Genomic DNA, 17,676 nt, shown 5'->3' on the forward strand with positions numbered 1-17,676 from the left:
GATGGAGCAAGAAATGTTGAAGTCTATGCAGATAGTGGCTCAACAAATCAGAGCAACTCAAACACAAGATAGGTGATGAACACGCAGTCAAAGAAAATAATATTTATTTGCATTAAAAACAAGCAAATTTGGTTAAAAGCTTTTTATGACATTTAGAAATTTAGTTAATGCAGACACAAGAGTAGCATAGCTGCAACTGGTGTGAACAGAGACTTCGCTATCATGCATGTAGGAATTTTACCATAGACATGAACGGTGGGGTAACAATTTCCTCTCACTTATTCACTCAATTATAGGCATTTGAAATTTGGTTATTTGTCAGCTAGTCTACAACATGCCACTCAAGCAGTGTGACGCCAGTACACCAATATCAATAAAGCAACAAACAATTCAATAAATGACAATTTAGAGATTCAGTATATCTACATGCAAAGACTAATTCTTTAAAATAAATCCATTCATCCAATGCTATAGTCCAAGTATTGCTCAGCTAATTGGCTCCTCCTTGAGATCAGAATCTTGTGCATGTAAATATACTCAATGACGGAGGAAATGGCTTCTGTGTTTGTATGGTCGACTGTTTTGGGGTTTAAAAAGCCCTGAAAATATATTTTCTTGCTGACACTGATGAGTTCCTACATGAACTTTTGTGCACTAATCAGGATCTGATTACCACTGGTGGGTTATTTGGGGACAGTCAATAAAATCTATTTTGGAATTTTTGACTGTAAGCCTGCACCTAAAATGCTTTTTTCAGTTCAATGGCTACTTATTTAGTCATATAATGTTGAATGTTAGAGAGAAATACTTTGATTTGAAGCAAATTTGTCAGGCGCTTGAACATACATCATATACAACCACTTTACATTCCAGTAGACTAAATCCAATTTCATTCACAAAAGTTTTACAGCATTAACATTTATCAGGCAGTATTCCAATTCTTTAGGTTTTTGTTATGTTGGATGTTGTTTTAGGTAGAAAAGTCACTTGAGTGTAGTGTGACACCACAGTTTAAAAAAAAGAAAAGAAGAGGAGCCATCTCCAGGTTGATCAGCAAAACCCAAACTTTGAGCATCATTCATCAGACTATCTTAAGGCTGTGTAAATAGAGTACCGTTACCTGTACAAGAATATGTTTTCATTGACATTGGATTATAAAAACAAAACCAAACTGATCAGCAGTACAAAAGCTTGTACTTCGAGGCTTCGTGAACATCAAGATTTGAGAACAAATCAGTCATGCTGTCTCTCTGTCCGTCTCTGCATGTTGCATTCATCTGTACGTCAGTGCAGGTCATGCTCTCATAACCGTCAGCCACATGTGTGTGTGCTCTCACACACCCCCCCCCGCCCCCCCCCCCCCCCCCCCCCCCCCCCCCCCCCCCCCCCCCCCCCCCCCCCCCCCCCCCCCCCCCCCCCACACACACACACACACACGCACACGCACGCACGCACAAGCACACACCCACACATTCCTGAATCTACAATATCAACATCCAAGACACAGACTGCACAAACTAGGATTTGAAGACAGAGTTTTTCCAAAGTGGTTTGTGATAGACCCAACCTTCACCCTGGAGGAGAAAAGAGACTCGAGTCAAAATATTATTTATCTTCTGCAACATGTTAGCATGATTGTGTTACTCAATAAACTAATCTTGTTAGGTTGTTTGTTCAATTATTTGATGTCATGTTGCACAGCTTGGCAATTCAGACAAAAATTCTACACAAATATATCACTAATGGCACTGTTGTCTGTTTTAATGACCCAGATTGGGAAATTTAAAGTAGCTCAGTGTAAGTTGAGAACACTCTGAAAGGGAGAAGACAGAATTAATGCTCAAGGTGATTTAAAATTTATTTGGAGTCAGCACAGATGACTTTTCACAGGCTGTGCTTTGTTTGTTCTCAGTGTTCTTTTTTTTGTACTCATCTGGTGCTGCAGCCTGACGCATTTTTACCAATTGTCTTTGCGTGAAATCTGCAGTGAGTTATGTCTGCACCGAAGGAGTCATAATACCAGTGTGGTCAACGTGCTCACCTCTCTTTCAAAGTATCTGGTCCTCCAAGTGGTTTCAGTCTCAGCACGGTGCCTCTCCTCCGTCCTCTGCCTCTCCTCGAGAAGCCTCTTGTGCTCCGTGGCTTTTTCGATATCCTTCTCCCGTAAGGACTCTGTCACGTGCTGCCACAGGCGCCTGAGATGCAATGAAATAATGAGTGAGAGAAGCTGGATTTGTGCTCTGAGGTCTGTCCAGCCTGATGCATTTTTAACGAAACAAATCTAAACGCAACAAAGCAAACCCTTCCGCTCGTCTGACCTGGATTCAGTCGGTCCCTGCTTCTCAGTCGGACGAACGCACTTCCTCGTGACGGGCAGCTTGGTAACGTCGACCACCCTCGTCTCTCCGCTGGTGTAGCTGAACTCCAAAACACCGTTCCACTCGCCCTGTACCCGACACACCACCGCGTTGGTGCTGTTTTGCTTCACCTCCGCTGTCACCCTACATTTTGGCAGGACAATGAGATGCACCCATTTAATACTGCATGCGTGTTACTTGAAGAAGCTGCGTGCATAATTTTCAAGACCATAGGTCTGTTTGATTGCACATTTTGTTTTATTCCCAAGTTTCTGGTGAAGCACTACACCACCTACAATCCAAATTACAAATGAAGTTGTGGTTACTGCAGAGATGCAGGATGCAGAACAGAGCAACAACATCGGGAGGGACTCACTTGTGTAATTTGCCACCGTAAAATGGTTTAGTCTGGAAAGTGATGACTGCCGAGTAGCCCGACTTGGCGCAGCTGATGTTGACTTTACCGCCCAGTTCCACCCAGGGGACAGTGAGGATGGAGCGTGCATATGCACAAGGCAGCGTGAAAGTGTACTCTTCATCATGCTCCAGCAAATATAGACAACCTGGAAAGACAAACAGATGGAGAGATACACATGAGTAACAGGAGCAGTTATCTGTTGTCTGTTTTCTGCCCTAATTAACTGGCTCATCAGTGCTGAGTGTCCTATCTGGAAGTAGATACATTATCCTTGTGAGCCATTCAGGCTATTAAGGTCATAAATCACTTGGAGTAGAAACATTTAACATTCAGTTCTAAAGATATACTGATCTTTTTTGTTGTAGGAAGTTCAGAAAGAACAAGAACAATGTCTCATGACTTTACCACCTGAAAAGAAATTAAAAGTTAACCAACATTGTTTGACTATAATGTCTGAATGATGTGATCTCTTTGCTCGCAGACAACCTGAAAAATGTCTTTAGATTCATGATTTTACAACATGCCGGCTCACCTTCGCCTATCATGGATACTCCGATGGACATTCCCATGAACTTGCTCTTGGTCCACACGTGCGTGTTCACGCACATCCGCCTCTCCTGGCATTCGGCGTAGAAGCCGGACACAGGGGGGTGGTGGGACACCTGCTCCGCCACAAAGCGCACTTGGTAGGAGTCCTGGGAGGTGGCCTGGTCGGGGGTTCCCTGTGAGGGCTCCTTGGAGGCCTCTGGTCTCTTGGGTACCTTCCAGGAGCAGTGGAAGGTCTCGCCGATGATGGGGTTGTAGGGCTTCTTGGCGATGGCACCTTTGCGGCCCTCGTGGAAGGAGGTGAGGTAGTACTCCACAAACCGGACCATGCGGTCTTCGGGGCTGCTGCCGTCGGTAATGGTCACAAAGAGGTCCGGGTGTGACATGAAGTCGGCGTACATCTCCAGCAGAGAGCGCTTCTCCAGGATGAAGGTGGGTAGGACCACCTGAGAGGAGAGCCAAATAAACATAAATAAATAAATGTCCACCATTTATTTAATTCTAGATGCATTAACACATCGTTTAGGGTCACTAAATCAAACAGTGCCTCACATCACAAGTGGCGACGTGACAAACACTGGACGTGAACCTGGGGTCACAGTGTCTACGAGATCTCCATCTGAGGTCAGACAGTGGATCCACCAGATTAACTGCGATAAATCAGAAACCCAAGAGGAGGATATCCAGATACCTGAACAAACCGACACTGGAAGATTGAATGTCAATCCAGGACTCGACTCGTGGTCTCTGCTGCAAGTGTGTGAGTGTGCGCATGTGCTCAGGAGTAGTAATTAGAAAGCAAGAAGTGCTTACTTTAGCCTGTAATGCCACTGAAAAGCAGACCTGCCAATGATTTATTCATGATGTACAACCTTTTTTTTCCATTTGGACAAGTTTTCAAGCTCTAATTTTAAGTTGAAATTCAACTTCACCTCTTTACATGGTTGTTGAAGGACGTCTTTGTTGTCATAATTTCAACATCTGACTGTGGATTTAGATTTTGACTTCAAGTCAAAGTGCGTGAGACCAACATGAGCAAGCTGACTTAACTCTGTTCAGCCGAAACTGAATCAGTGAGTTTGGACTGAACTCTCACCTTCTTGGGATTTCCAAGAAAGACTTTAAACAGTTTGTTCACCTCAAGATGTGACTATTAACATCATTAAAACTAGAAGAACATGTTGAGAGTGTAGACCTCCAGGGAATGTGGACTGTAATATGGAGTCATTGTATTTCTGCAATTTAGTATGTTTTGTCACCGCTGAACTTTACTGCCATCTACTGGTTTTTAAGCTGTCCTCTGAGGCCAAATGCCACATCTCACAAAACAAAATTGAAAAATAATTCCTGTATCTGCCCTGTCACCAAGATCCAATTCAAAACTGAATGGGTTCTTTCTTGGCTCATGCTACACCTTTCCACCAAGTTTCATGAAAATTGGGCTGGTAGCTTTATCAGAATCCTACTGATAATCAGACAAACAAACTGAAAGCATGACCACCTCAGTAGAGGTGAACAGAAAACACCACATTTGAAAATACAAGGTTTCAAGGAGACAAATGGGTAAAGAAATGACGAAGAAAATATGCAAAGTGAGGTCACAACAAAGACATAAGATAATACAAATGATATGGCACCTGAGGGAGGACTTAGTTAAACAAAGCAATACTTTACAAACTAGATTAAATATGTCACATATATCGTCATATCTTATATTGTGCTCTGAACAACTGACATAAGCACCGCAGTGCTCGCTGTGGGACTATAGATCTGAATCTAACAGCAAAATCCTCTCATGATGACACAGAAAACCTTTCTAAACAAGTAAAAGAGAAAGAATGAAAAAGTGTGGGGGTTAGAGGGGGGTTGTTTTGCTGCTTGGCACTACATGGAACTCAACCTACCCGCGTGAGGTCCATGCCCAGCTTCAGCTGGGACAGCAGGTGTAGGATGACGCTGCGCTCCTCCTCCACAGCACCCAGGTCTTCCTCCTTGTCTGTGAAACAGTCCTCCGCCTCATCCTCTGCACAGATGTCTTCCTGTTCCTGAGAGAGGGAAGGGAGGGGAATGAGATTTAGTCGACGACCTTTGAATGTTTCCGCAGGGATCGAAAGTAAGTGATTGTTTACGTTGTGAGCGACTGCAACCAAATTATTAAAAAGCCAAAAACTATCGATTGAATGGTTTTTGGTTGGATTAGAAAGCATGACGGGAAAGAGTCAAATCAACTTCCAGATATCCAACGCGTTGGTACATTTTCCAGAACAGATCTTAGCTGCTTCCAGGGGGAGTGTGGGTGTCTTACCCCAGAGAAGCTGCAGGACTCAGGGCTGCTGAGCTCCAGGTGGCTCCCCTCCAACGGGCCCTCCCCTGTCGCGAAGCTGCCCAGCGAACTGCTGCCATTCTTCAGGATGTCGGGCAGCTTGGGCTCCAGCCACTCGATGGTGGGTCCTGCCATGGACGGGGAGCGCACAGCGACAGGTTTAGAGGTACTCACTGTGTTGTCCCCCCCTCCCTCCCAAGTCCACCAGACACTCACAGCTGCACACACACGTAGCTCGACACTTGGCCAACCATTCGCCACACAACACCTCACAACCGCCTGGCTGCTGACTGGACAGATGGCTATTCCTTAGCCAGATCCCCTCGACCAAAAGAGTGTAACCCAACTCCTCCAACCAGTCGAGTATCAGGATACTTTGGCCCCGCCGACAGGAAACATCCCTGCTCTCCGATTGGTTAAACCCTCTCGGTCTGGCGTGAACGTTCTTTTTATGCATGTTTAGTGGTGGGCAGATCTCATTCAAATTCACCTTGTGCGTCGTCGGACAACATAATCTGATTGGCTGCTGCGATGACTCTGGCCTAATGAAATATACATTGAGTAATGAGATCTGCTGTGAAAAAGTGGGACACTCGCTCGACGTTTTCCCGTTTCAAAATCGTCCTAAATAGAAAAGGTGGGGATATCAAGTTAGGACACTTCTCTTCACCCATACTGTATGTTTTTCAATATGAAGCTGATTTAGAGCTGTATTCTGTCCTCAAAGTGTTGCACTTTTAACCATCTGAGATCGCATTACCTTCGAGACAGGTGGTAAGAATAGGTACAGTTATCAATAATGCAAAATAATTCCACTGTCCCAGCAACGCAAACTCTTACAATGGGTGCAGGCCTGCATGAGCAAGGCTACAATTTGTTGCAAGGATTGCAAGTAGCAAGCCTATTCTTTCTTCTTGATATCTGTATAATTTCAGAGTATACAAATATACCAAGAAAAGGCAGGAAGCAACAATCAAGATATTGAAACCACACAATATACACACCACCCCCCCCTCCACTGACCTCCCAGGGAGCCTCTCTGCCTGGCCACCTGCTGCAGGTGCAGGATGTGCAGGCACTCGTTGAGGCAGTTCATTGTGGCCATGGAAGTGGCCTTGAGCATTAGCAGGTCCTGGTCTAGAGGGGAGAGGCCAGGAGCTGCAGGCAGGCCCTCGATGCTCTGGATCAGGTCTCTGTGCTGGCCCTGGGCCTGGCTCATCATCTGGAGGGGGATCATGAGGACAACTTGGTTATTATGGTTATGTATCTAGGCTTTTTGGACAAGGCAGAATTATTTTACTGTAACATCCTGCACAGTAACATCTATTTTAATGCAGCACTTCTGAACAAACACAGATTTAATCACAGGCAGGCCTCTTGGACACACAACTGACTCAAACAATCACTACATGTGAGGTGGTGACAGGTGTCCTTTAAGTTTTACAAGCCACTAGATGTCCCTGGGTTTGGTGAGTTTGAAGCCCCATGGCTGTGAAGCCCTCTCCTCAAACAGAAAGAAAGCACCAAAGCTTCACTGCCCCTCACTACATTTGGGTCGATGAAACACTTTAAAATTTTTTTTTTTTTTCAATCCCCAAACCCACAGAGAACAGTGAGAATAAAATGCATCACATCCAGTGATGGGAAAGACCACAGCACCCTCTTGTGGACAATCTGCATCACACAAATGGGTCTCAGTGATGCTGAGAGTTCACAACAAAACACATCTACACCAACCAACCAAAGCTTGACTATAAACTAAGTCTTAAATATTTTACATTTACCTCTTCCACATCTTGTAGGAACATAATGTTGCTTGTACTTGTAAGACAAAACATTGTCCTCAGGTTTAAACATTAATGAAAGATAGTGTAGCGACTAGAGAACCGGCTTTGGTTTTTCCTGCTTGTCAAAAGTTTTTCCACACGTTATGATGACTTACTTTAATATTAATGGCTCATTTTATGTTGATTTTGTAGAATCTGGAATCTACAATAACAGCAAATTATCGATCATGTGAAGTGCATCTGTGATGAATAAATATGCGCCCCTTACATCTTGTTCTTTTGTTCCTTCGGTATGTTTGTGTGCATCGATGCTGACAGGGTTGGTTGCGTAACAGATGCATCAAATGTTGCAGTGACAGATCAAAATCTAACAGCATTTCAAATGGATCAGACGCAGATTTTCTTGATTAACCCACATTTCTGCCAAACAGCAGACTAAAAACTTGGCAGAATGTCCTTAATCTAATTTTTGCTTGTGTCCATCTTGTCCTCTGCTGCATGTTCACTGAAATGAGTGTCATATCAAGACCCCTGAGACCAACATTTCTGTTTTTCATCATTATTTAAATAAAATATTCTCAGCCATTTTCATTTACTAGCCCATAGCAGCCCAGTCAATTGCTGGTCCTGACACATCATGGTATGTTGACTTAGAGCACAATATACAGTCCTTTCACCAACACATTTATGAGCCAGCCTAACATGCTGAAGTGTGTCTCTGCATTGCTGTACCTCTCTCGCATCCAGCAGGTGGTCTGGCAGCAGGGACCTCTTGCTGGAGTAGAGTGATGAGCCCTTGTGGACCTGCGACCAGCCGAATAAGGTGGCAGGGTTTTGGCTGGGCCGGCGCAGGGACATGGGGGAGCTGCCGCTGCCTTGAGACGCCATGGAGTAGCTCCGGGACTTGGGTGGGGGATTACTCTGTGCAATGCAAAAAGTTAGCTGCCGTTAGAATATAGCTGACTGAGCTTATGTTTAAAGATGGGCTCAGGCAACAGGAGTTTTAAAATCCTGACTGATTCTGAAATCGGGCTGCATCAAGCACGAAAGAAGATGTTCTTCTCTCCAATCTCAAACATGCACACAATGCAAGATTTCAAAATAATTGTGCATCACACAGCACAGACATTAAGATTACTGTGCTGGAGGGAGAAATGCACCACCCCACGTGATCTCGCTCGTGTGAGCTCGTGGGAAAGCACATGTAAAGAAAACTGAGACTGGCGTGGTGCAACAACTCGCTGTCGTGATGCTTTGCAGTGAGTCAAAACAAAAGCAGAAATCTAAATGAGTCTGACAGAGAAAATAATTGAACTTCAAACTTTCAGTTTTAATATCTCAATGTATTAGCCTCAAGTGCTGAATGTTTACTGTTGCTTGGCAACACCGTCTCTTGTCTCAATTTGTCTCTCCCATTGGCTTTTGTGGTCCCTCCTCAGAAAGTGCTGATGTAATCATAGAGATTTTAACCCTAAAATATCAGACCTGTTTAAAATTATCAGGGTGACGCCGATGAGTCTACCAGAAATTCTTGAGGTTCAAGACTCCATCTGTAAACCTCACATTACCAGATAATCTGGGCCGACCATCGGGACTGACCAGGTCTTAGACCAGATTTATCCTCTGATAGTTGGGAGGGGTGAATCAGGTATAAATTGGCCCAAAACTTGTGTCATATGAGTAGTAGTCTGGCTTAACGTGAATCTTCCTGGGTGACTGGTGTCATTTAGTCAAATACAATTCTGAACATTTAAATAGATCTCCTGACAATTTCTAACCACTGGCAAAAAGAGAACCGTGGGGAGTTCTGTGTTTTCACTTCTCTTGTATTTCAAGACCATTGGAAACAGAGTGGGGGCATGACAGTAGTCTGCAGATCAATATCCAGATCAATACTATCGATTACAGTGCTTACACACTGGGTAAAACCTGATACATTTTTAGTTAAACATTAATATTTCACTGCTCGACAGATCTTTGCATTGCTGCTGGCTTTATTCAACTGCTCTTGTGGCAAGTGAGGAAGGAAAACAGGAAGCTGAGAGTGTTCAGCAAACATCTGCTCTGTCGAGGAGTCACATTTTTATGTTTGATTCAAACATTGGCTCATAACACATACAGTGCAGCGCTGCAGACCCTTAGGGGGTATCGTACACTGCTCATCAAAATGTTGAGTACATAATTTCTCCAATTATGCATACAAGAATGTTGTATATTTAGATACAAGACGAAGAGTGAGGTGTCAGTGATCCTCAAAAAACGTGTACCTTATCACTGTGTGTACATATGCACACGTCGCCTTACCTTCCCCATGGCCTCTGTGTGGTGCTGTGTGCAGATCTGGAGTCTGCTCACCCAGTGTTGCCTCTCTTTCGCATCGGTGGCTGAGAAACACACACAAAAGAAAGACAAATGAGCAAAGTGTTACGGTAACTCTACTAAACATCGATTCCCGTATGCTTCTGCATCACCAGCAGCAGATAATGGAAAAACATCCAGATCAATATTGTATGAACCTGATGGATGGTGACGACAGTCGGCCTGGAGGTAAAAACAGAGCTGAGAAGCAAGTAAGGAGACAAGCTCTTTTCCTGAGAGTGAAAGCTCAGGGAAGAACACACTCGTTGTAGTAACACTTTACAGTGAGAAAAGCACCACAGTAAATCATGTTAGCAACCTAGAATAATGCACTGTGGTCCAAGGGATGACCAGAAGAAACTAAATTACGGTACCTTACTGCAGATGCACAACTGCTACACATACACGTAAAGAGGTCAGTGTGTGTCTTTAGCTACCCACCCCTGAGCTTGTACTGCTCCCCGCTGATGGCATTGACAGTGAAGGTGTGCGAGTCCTCGTCGCTGGGGGAGATGACCGCCCCTGCCAGGGGGAGCATGCCACGGGGCTTCTGGGGCCTCGACTGCTCGTTGACAAAGTACTCCAGCAAGCCGGCCTCATTGTTTAAGACAAAGAACCTAGAAACAACAGCCACCACGTCAGTGTCCGTCTCCACTACAAACCACCATGGCATTACTTGAATTGGATTAGACTGGATTACAATAATGAACTTGGCTGAAAGAGGCTGGTGAATTCTGATCAGAGTTCTAGTTCTTTCCCTCGATATGGACAGCATGCATTTTAGATTGGGATGATATGAAACACAGGTATACAGGTTAAAAAAACTCACCTGTATTGCCACCCTGTTACAAGGTTGGTGTACTTCATCAAGTAGCCGTCAATATTCTCCATGTGGTCACTGGCATGAGAGATTATCAAGTAAAAGGAGATAAAGCACGCTTGTTAAAACGCTTGGACTGACGACACACCCCTAAACACACACAGGTGCATGAACAAATCAATCAGAGAGCATTGCTTAATGACAGACGTGCTTATTGGGCAATGTGATGAAATCGCTACCTGTCTGATTAGGAAGTAATTTTGATTATAACAACTGGTCAATCATTTCAAAAACAGAACAGAATGGATGTGTCGCAATTGTGCTGCTGGCGCCTCATTGGCTGTGCAAACAAAATACACCTTAAATCAGTAAACTAGCTTAACTATATGATCGTTGGCAGGGTAAACAGCCACCCACCTGTACTGCCAGCTTTTGGCACTTGCTCGCCCCGAGCTCGGGGTCCGGTTCTGGGGAAATACATCCAGCTTGCCTTCGTTTTCCGTTATTCGTATAGCCGTGGTTTCCCCTTGCATAGTCACTGGCAACGAAGCCCTCCTTTGACGCTAACTCAGCTTGCTAGCCTTAAGCTAACCTGTCAAGCTAGCACAGATTTCTGTAAGTGGACGAGCCTCAGTTATGACACAAAGTGATGTTCTCGGTTCATCGCTTAATCGAAACGCACCACGCAGACCCAACAGACGCCGGACTGTTAGCTGGCTAAGTTAAATAACGGATGGTAAAACATTGTCCATTCTGCTCAAACAGGGAGTAGCCAGGTAGCCTGTGCCTGCTAGCTCGCCTGATATTTACTGCTTTGGCAGGAAAACAGTCATGTGACTAACTCGACAGCAAAGACTTCCGCGAAGCGACTCGTCATAGAAATTAGAATGGAAAAACAAATTAGCAACAGCAAAATACAAATCCTCTGAACTTTGTTCCAGTCTTCCAGCACCCCACAAAAATAAAAATAACAAACATAGAGGAAAAAGGTGAAATGTTTTCGGAAAAGAGAGAAGTTGAGAACGAGAAATCAACCGGAAGTTGCGCATTTTTTATTGTGTACTCATGGGTGAAAAGAAAGAAATATAAAATGCAAAACAAACAAAAGAAGGTTACTTTGCTTACCTTTAAACACATTTAGAAACAGGGTCTTTAAACAACCTCTATGCGTCTTTTCATGCAAAGACGGGGCTGTGAGTCACCCTGACTGGATCGGAGAAAGTGCACAGTACTGAATGAGCAAGCACGAGCAATTTTACGAAACAGTTTTTAATGCATTTCAAACACTGACAATATTTTAGCTAAAGAACAAAATAAGTATGATTTAAAAAACTAAAATACAGCCATGACTTTGCTTACAAATTAACATATTTTTGACATCTGGTAAGTTGCCTGTAAACATTTTTTTCTCTTTTGGATTTTCGTCTAGATCAGTTTGTTTTCTTTGGCCACGTGTACACATATATACAGTATCTGCTGCATATGTCACTATTGCGCTCTTTAAAATGACCATTATTTTGAAAAACACCTTGACAGGAAATGGCATTAAATACGCTTTCTGCCTTGACGTCGGTAGGTCACGACAAGAGTGTAACGAGTGGATTTCTATATTTCTAATCAATATTTAATAATAAATGGCCGAAACGTTAGTGCCTTCTATGTGAGGTATTCTTTCTTCTTTGTACATTCACTGTATTCACGAAGCCTTATGAAGCCAACCCAGTAGTGCATTGTAAGCCTTATAACAGGCTACGTGCGACAATGTTAACAGCAAATGTAATAAACGCGTGGAGGCGGCTGTGTAATCATCACAGCTCCACTCTGGTGAGGGCGAGGGGTGTAGCCGTGGCGAGCGAGGGGAGGAGTGGATGGATGGCAGAAACCGATGGGGCGTATGAGGAAGTCACAGGAGACGGTGGAAGAAAAGAGCAACAGGGTCTTCACTTCAGCCGAACATCAGGATTTACCACTTTGAAAATGCCTGCAAAGAAAGTCTGCATCGTCGGATCTGGAAACTGGTGAGTTCTCCTTTGTGTTTTTGATGCATCTTTCAGGAAAGAACAGCGTGTTTATTTCGTGTGTAATGGCAATCAAGGCTTGACTGCACGCGGATTTTGTGAGCAGATTTACGCCCACAAGAAAAAAAAAAAACATCTTGCATCTTGCGTCTTGCATTAAAGGTTGTTATTTATGGCAAATAGAGGGAAAGTAAAACACCCGCTTCCCTTCTGACACCAGTCCACATGTTATAGGCCTACCTGAAGGACTAGGCGACAAGCTGCAACAAGATCACATACAATACAGAGGCAGGTCTCATTATTCTGCTGCCAACTGAGCATTAATGAGCAATGGAGACTTTATGCAAGTTTTACCTCACAATGTGCCAACATTGCCTCATGATATTGTTCTCTCAAGTCTGCGTGTGCCTCTATAGAGAGGTTGTAAACTGCCTCCCCAACTTCCCTGCAACCTGAGTTTAAAATTAAATGCAAATCTGTGCTTGATTTCCAACCCTTTTAAGGCCTCTCTTAGTTCCCCATGTCTGATTCAATGCAGTCTGGATCTTGGGGGGGGGGGGGGTTTGAAGGTTTGAATGAGATCCACTGATTGTCTGCTCGCGTCCCTCGCTTTCTCCAGGGGCTCCTCCATTGCCAAAATAATCGGGCACAATGTTAAAGCATCCAACCGGTTCGACCCCTATGTGAACATGTGGGTTTATGAAGAAATGGTCGATGGAAGGAAGCTGACGGAGATCATTAATACAGAGCACGAAAACGTCAAATATCTGCCGGGTCACAAGCTGCCCAGGAATGTGGTGAGTGCTCCAATTTTGGTGCAGCATTATCTTTTAATGAAATGGCCCATCTGGTGTCAAAAAGTGATGCAATTCGCTGCAACCCTGCAACATATTTCCATCCTTGCAGCATATATGCACACACCGACTTCACAGTGAGACAATACACTCATAAGATAGTTGAACTTTGACCCATATGTTATCAGCTGGGTAGTTTCCTAAAGGTTCAACTGCATCCTGTCACTAACAAGATAAAAACATGTTATGGCAGGAAATAGTCAGTGTCATAGCAGCCTGAGAAGACCTCAGAAGAGTCTTTATTCCCTATGGACCATGACATTACACAATATTTACCAGTTTATATAATAGGTTTTGGTATTTGACATTAATTATTGATTGGCTTATTTATAATACACCTTGAACTTCTCTGCATTTTTGCTCGGTAGTGGCGCCTTTATCATGTTGTGATATATTGAGATATTTTCCAAAAAGCTTCTGTACAATCAGGTTTTAGTTTGTGTAGAATTTTTTTTTTTTTTTCCTACCATGAATAGTAGATGTCAGTTAAGACTTGGGAAGCAGCAGTGAAAGCCTGTTTCTAAAGCAGTTCAGTTCCGTTTTGTATAATTTAGCTTTTTTCAAAGTGAATCTGGCATTATTGTGTATTTGTGTATTTTGTTTTTGTGACTGTTATGGATGTTTATTACATGTATCTTCCATACATTTGTTGGTGATAATGATGTTAATTATATCAACAAATTAAACCTCACCTATGGGTTTTATTCTAATACATAGTGCATTTAGTAGAGTAGAGTTACATAGTGCAAAGTAGAAAGTTAAACAGACCACAAGATATATAACTCAGCCCTGTTTGTAGACACATCCGTGTTCCACGTATTGTCTCTCTGTCGTGTGACGCTGTTTGAGCACTAACTTTGTTGTTCACGCCTCTCGAGGTCGCTGTTCCAGACATCACAGAAGCTGTCAAAGGAGCAAAGATCCTCGTCTTTGTGATCCCACACCAGTTCATTGGCAAACTCTGCGATGAGATGAAACCTCACATCTCGGAGGGAACCATCGGGATATCGCTCATCAAAGTGAGATCCTGTCATTGTTCTTCATGCCAGATTTCCTCACAGCCAAAAGGGGGAAATATCCAGTCACCTGACCTTAGTTCACATTTTACTGCAGACATGATGTCACGGGATGTTGTACTTGTGTAATACACAGACAGACAGTCACCACAATGAAACATTAAGTATCCATCACCATTACTTCCAGGCCAGAGATTATGCGCAGTACTGAACCTTAAAACTGCCTCTTCTTCTTCTTCTTCTTCTTCTTCTTCTTCTTCTTCTTCTTCTTCTTCTTCTTCTTCTTCTTCTTCTTATTATTATTATTATTATTATTATTCTGATTGTCATGTAGGGTATCGATGAGGGACCAGATGGACTGAAGCTCATCTCAGACATCATCCGAGAGAAACTAGAGATTGAGGTCAGCGTCCTAATGGGGGCCAACATCGCCAGCGAGGTGGCAGACGAGAAGTTCTGCGAGACCACCATCGGTTAGACGCTGTTTTTCATTACTGTCATCAAGTTATTTTAGCTTTAAGATTTTTTTTACTGGTGTTGCTTGCATGCAGAGGCTGATTTAAGATTGAAAAGAGGATGTGGTGCGGTGGCCAGACAGTGGCAAGAACACAGTGTTAACTTCTGTGTTTTACGAGTGTTTAGTGATGCTCTGTTCATGCCTTTTTCTTTCAAATGAACTGCGTTCAATGCAGGGGCGAAAAACGAGGCAAACGGCTCTATCTTCAAAGAGCTTCTGCAAACTCCCAACTTCCGCATCAATGTCGTGCAGGAGAGTGATACAGTGGAGCTGTGTGGAGCGCTGAAGGTAGAGACAGCTGCATGTTGTGCACATTAAGTAATTTTTCCTCAATACTGCAAAAGGGTCCACATTTAGCCTCTTCCCTCAGTGTGTTAATCAAAAGCTAAATGTCGCATGCCAGAATATCGTGGCAGTAGGTGCCGGGTTCTGCGACGGCCTCGGTTTCGGCGACAACACCAAGGCGGCGGTGATCAGGCTGGGCCTCATGGAAATGGTCGCCTTCGCCAAGTTGTTCTGCAAAGGCCAAGTGAGCTCCACCACTTTCCTGGAAAGCTGCGGCGTGGCTGACCTCATCACCACCTGCTATGGGGGGCGGAACCGCAAAGTTGCCGAGGCCTTTGCCAAAACGTCCAAGGTGAGTCGGCAAGGAAGATGCATAGTTACTCTTGTTTTTAGCACTTTTTGGAACTATTTCAGAGCACCTTCAATAGTGACAGTAACATCTCAGTAATTTGTGACACCGCTGTATGTTGTCCTGATTTCTGGACACTTAGTATAGTTGCAAAATAAACTTCATTCATTCCATCAGCCATGTTTAATGTATATTGCAGCACAAAGTGCTTAACATAAAAAAGACAGAATGAACATAAAAACAGGGATAGAAAACGAATGCATGAAAAGATCCACAATAAAATCCACTTGATAATAAGAGTAGAAATGAGGGAGAGAATGCCTGAGATGGAAAATAAAACCCACTGAACTGTCGTAATAAAATAAAGATAAAAACAGAGTTAATGGAATGCATTCATCAAGTAAAATCTAACATTTTAAAAGAAGCAGCGAGGAAGTTTAACAGACCAGGAACATCGACTGGGGTCCGAGCTGAATGATCTGTGGCCCAAAAGCCTGGTGAGGAGGAAATGAAGACGTCGCCAGACAACATTAAAGCGGTCTCTGTTTGTGCTTTTCTCCAGTCCATCGCTGAGCTGGAGGCAGAAATGCTCAACGGCCAGAAGCTGCAGGGTCCACAGACCTCAGCTGAGGTCTACAAGCTCCTACAAAAGAGGGACATGGTCAACAAGTGAGTCCACTTCCTGCTGTGAGAATGACACTGTTAACCTTTTTGGCTCTCAGATGCCGGAACACTACACAGCCACATGAAACGAACTGGAACAATTCAAACACAGGTCGAATGCAGACTTGAATACCATCCCACACAGTGCTTGGAGGTCTGCTGGGTGTTGTGCTGACCCTTAGGGAAGGCAATAAAGTTTATTCAGAATGTCTTACAGTGAAACAGCTTTTTGTTTTCACAACCATGTACAGTATGGTGACATTCTATGATTCCCAGCATAGATCTGCACATATCCACCCTGAGCAGAGATCGAATCAGGAAGAAGTGAAAACACCTTGGTTAGTGTCATGAGAAAAGCTCTCTGTCCTTCATCTGTAACCAGCTCGAACACACCTACACACCCTGCTACAAAGTCCCAACGTCCGCTTCTGTCCACAGGTTCCCGTTGTTTTCTGCCGTCTACCAGATCTGCTTTGAGGGCAAAGAAGTGAAGGAGTTCATCACCTGCCTGCAGAACCACCCAGAGCACATGTGACGGGACCGGTCTGCAACCACTGCTGCTCTGTCAGTAACAATTTACAACCACTAGAGGGTGAAAGAGATTCATCAGACAGAAACGCACAACATGGAGCACTTTTGCATGAGATTTCTTTGACCGGTGACATTTCACCATGGATATTTTTATCTTTGCTTTAAAAGCCTTTTTAAAAATTGATTTTGTGTAATATTCATTTGGCTATTGTGCAGGGACGTTAAAAATATAAATTAAATTATATTTAAGATTTAAAAATTGTTTTTCAACAGTGTCGGGTATAAAAATATCGAGCTCCCTCTAAGGAAGATCAGTCAATCCCTTTCTTTTACGACTAAACATGTCCGAATTTTGTATGAGAGTATCTAAACTTAACAGTTAGTCAGATTTACTTTTCACTACATGATGGTTCGTTTACAAGATCCTTTTGTATTGTCATGTGGAGTTGTTGTTTTTTTTTTTACAATAAAATCAATTGATAAGAAGCCAAGTTTTTTTTTTTTTCCATTTTTTGAGTCCAGCACGCCATGAAACTCGTTTTGTTGTTTGGCCCTCCTTCATTCTCCAAATGCAAAATGTTGTGCTCAGTTCCCTGAAGTGGGAACTTACCTGTTCCCAGAAGCTGGCGGTCACCCCTGTGCTTGCAGCTCTGCGATTGAGTTGTGCTTTCGATCCCACAGTCAGGCTGTGACGGGTTGAAAGGGATTCCCATGAGGGCCGCTGTAAAAGAACAAACAGCGTCCTTGTCCCTCCGTCTCAACCGTGTTACAGGCCTGACCGGTGAAACCTTTGATAGTCCCCTGCTGTGATGGATCTGTCTCCCATCACTGTCT

At 43.6% G+C, this 17,676-nt stretch overlaps 2 protein-coding genes across 2 annotated transcripts; one reads left to right on the forward strand and one right to left on the reverse strand.

The window, feature by feature from the left end:
• Positions 1–1,424: 1,424 nt before the first annotated feature.
• Positions 1,425–11,431, reverse strand: LOC121627249 (oxysterol-binding protein-related protein 11-like). The gene is made up of 13 exons (XM_041966055.1): positions 11,027–11,431; positions 10,619–10,687; positions 10,231–10,406; positions 9,736–9,815; positions 8,164–8,352; positions 6,668–6,866; positions 5,627–5,772; positions 5,226–5,366; positions 3,308–3,767; positions 2,734–2,920; positions 2,319–2,501; positions 2,042–2,195; positions 1,425–1,574 (listed from the first exon to the last, which is right to left on the reverse strand). The coding sequence occupies exons 1-13, from the start codon at positions 11,140–11,142 to the stop codon at positions 1,518–1,520; spliced, it is 2,157 nt and encodes a 718-aa protein (XP_041821989.1). The 5' UTR covers positions 11,143–11,431; the 3' UTR covers positions 1,425–1,517.
• A 1,054-nt stretch (positions 11,432–12,485) lies between these two features.
• LOC121627250 (glycerol-3-phosphate dehydrogenase [NAD(+)], cytoplasmic-like) lies at positions 12,486–17,282 on the forward strand. Its single transcript, XM_041966056.1, has 8 exons — positions 12,486–12,627; positions 13,247–13,424; positions 14,360–14,500; positions 14,832–14,970; positions 15,190–15,302; positions 15,418–15,651; positions 16,211–16,317; positions 16,750–17,282. The coding sequence occupies exons 1-8, from the start codon at positions 12,587–12,589 to the stop codon at positions 16,844–16,846; spliced, it is 1,050 nt and encodes a 349-aa protein (XP_041821990.1). The 5' UTR covers positions 12,486–12,586; the 3' UTR covers positions 16,847–17,282.
• The last annotated feature ends 394 nt before the right edge of the window (positions 17,283–17,676 follow it).

This window comes from Chelmon rostratus, chromosome 24, assembly GCF_017976325.1.
Source record: "Chelmon rostratus isolate fCheRos1 chromosome 24, fCheRos1.pri, whole genome shotgun sequence".
NCBI classification, from domain to species: domain Eukaryota; kingdom Metazoa; phylum Chordata; class Actinopteri; order Chaetodontiformes; family Chaetodontidae; genus Chelmon; species Chelmon rostratus.

What these genes read in the sequence shown, in the direction of transcription:
- LOC121627249 (XM_041966055.1), bottom strand. Translation starts at nt 11,142, where the DNA reads ATGCAAGGGGAAACCACGGCTATACGAATAACGGAAAACGAAGGCAAG. An exon ending in CAGGGACCGACTGAATCCAG is followed by an intron (nt 2,196 to 2,318) that starts GTCAGACGAGCG and finishes ATTGCATCTCAG; the next exon opens with GCGCCTGTGGCAGCACGTGA. An exon ending in CCAGATACTTTGAAAGAGAG is followed by an intron (nt 1,575 to 2,041) that starts GTGAGCACGTTG and finishes TTTCTCCTCCAG; the next exon opens with GGTGAAGGTTGGGTCTATCA.
- LOC121627250 (XM_041966056.1), top strand. Translation starts at nt 12,587, where the DNA reads ATGCCTGCAAAGAAAGTCTGCATCGTCGGATCTGGAAACTG. An exon ending in ATCGTCGGATCTGGAAACTG is followed by an intron (nt 12,628 to 13,246) that starts GTGAGTTCTCCT and finishes CGCTTTCTCCAG; the next exon opens with GGGCTCCTCCATTGCCAAAA. An exon ending in AAGAGGGACATGGTCAACAA is followed by an intron (nt 16,318 to 16,749) that starts GTGAGTCCACTT and finishes TTCTGTCCACAG; the next exon opens with GTTCCCGTTGTTTTCTGCCG.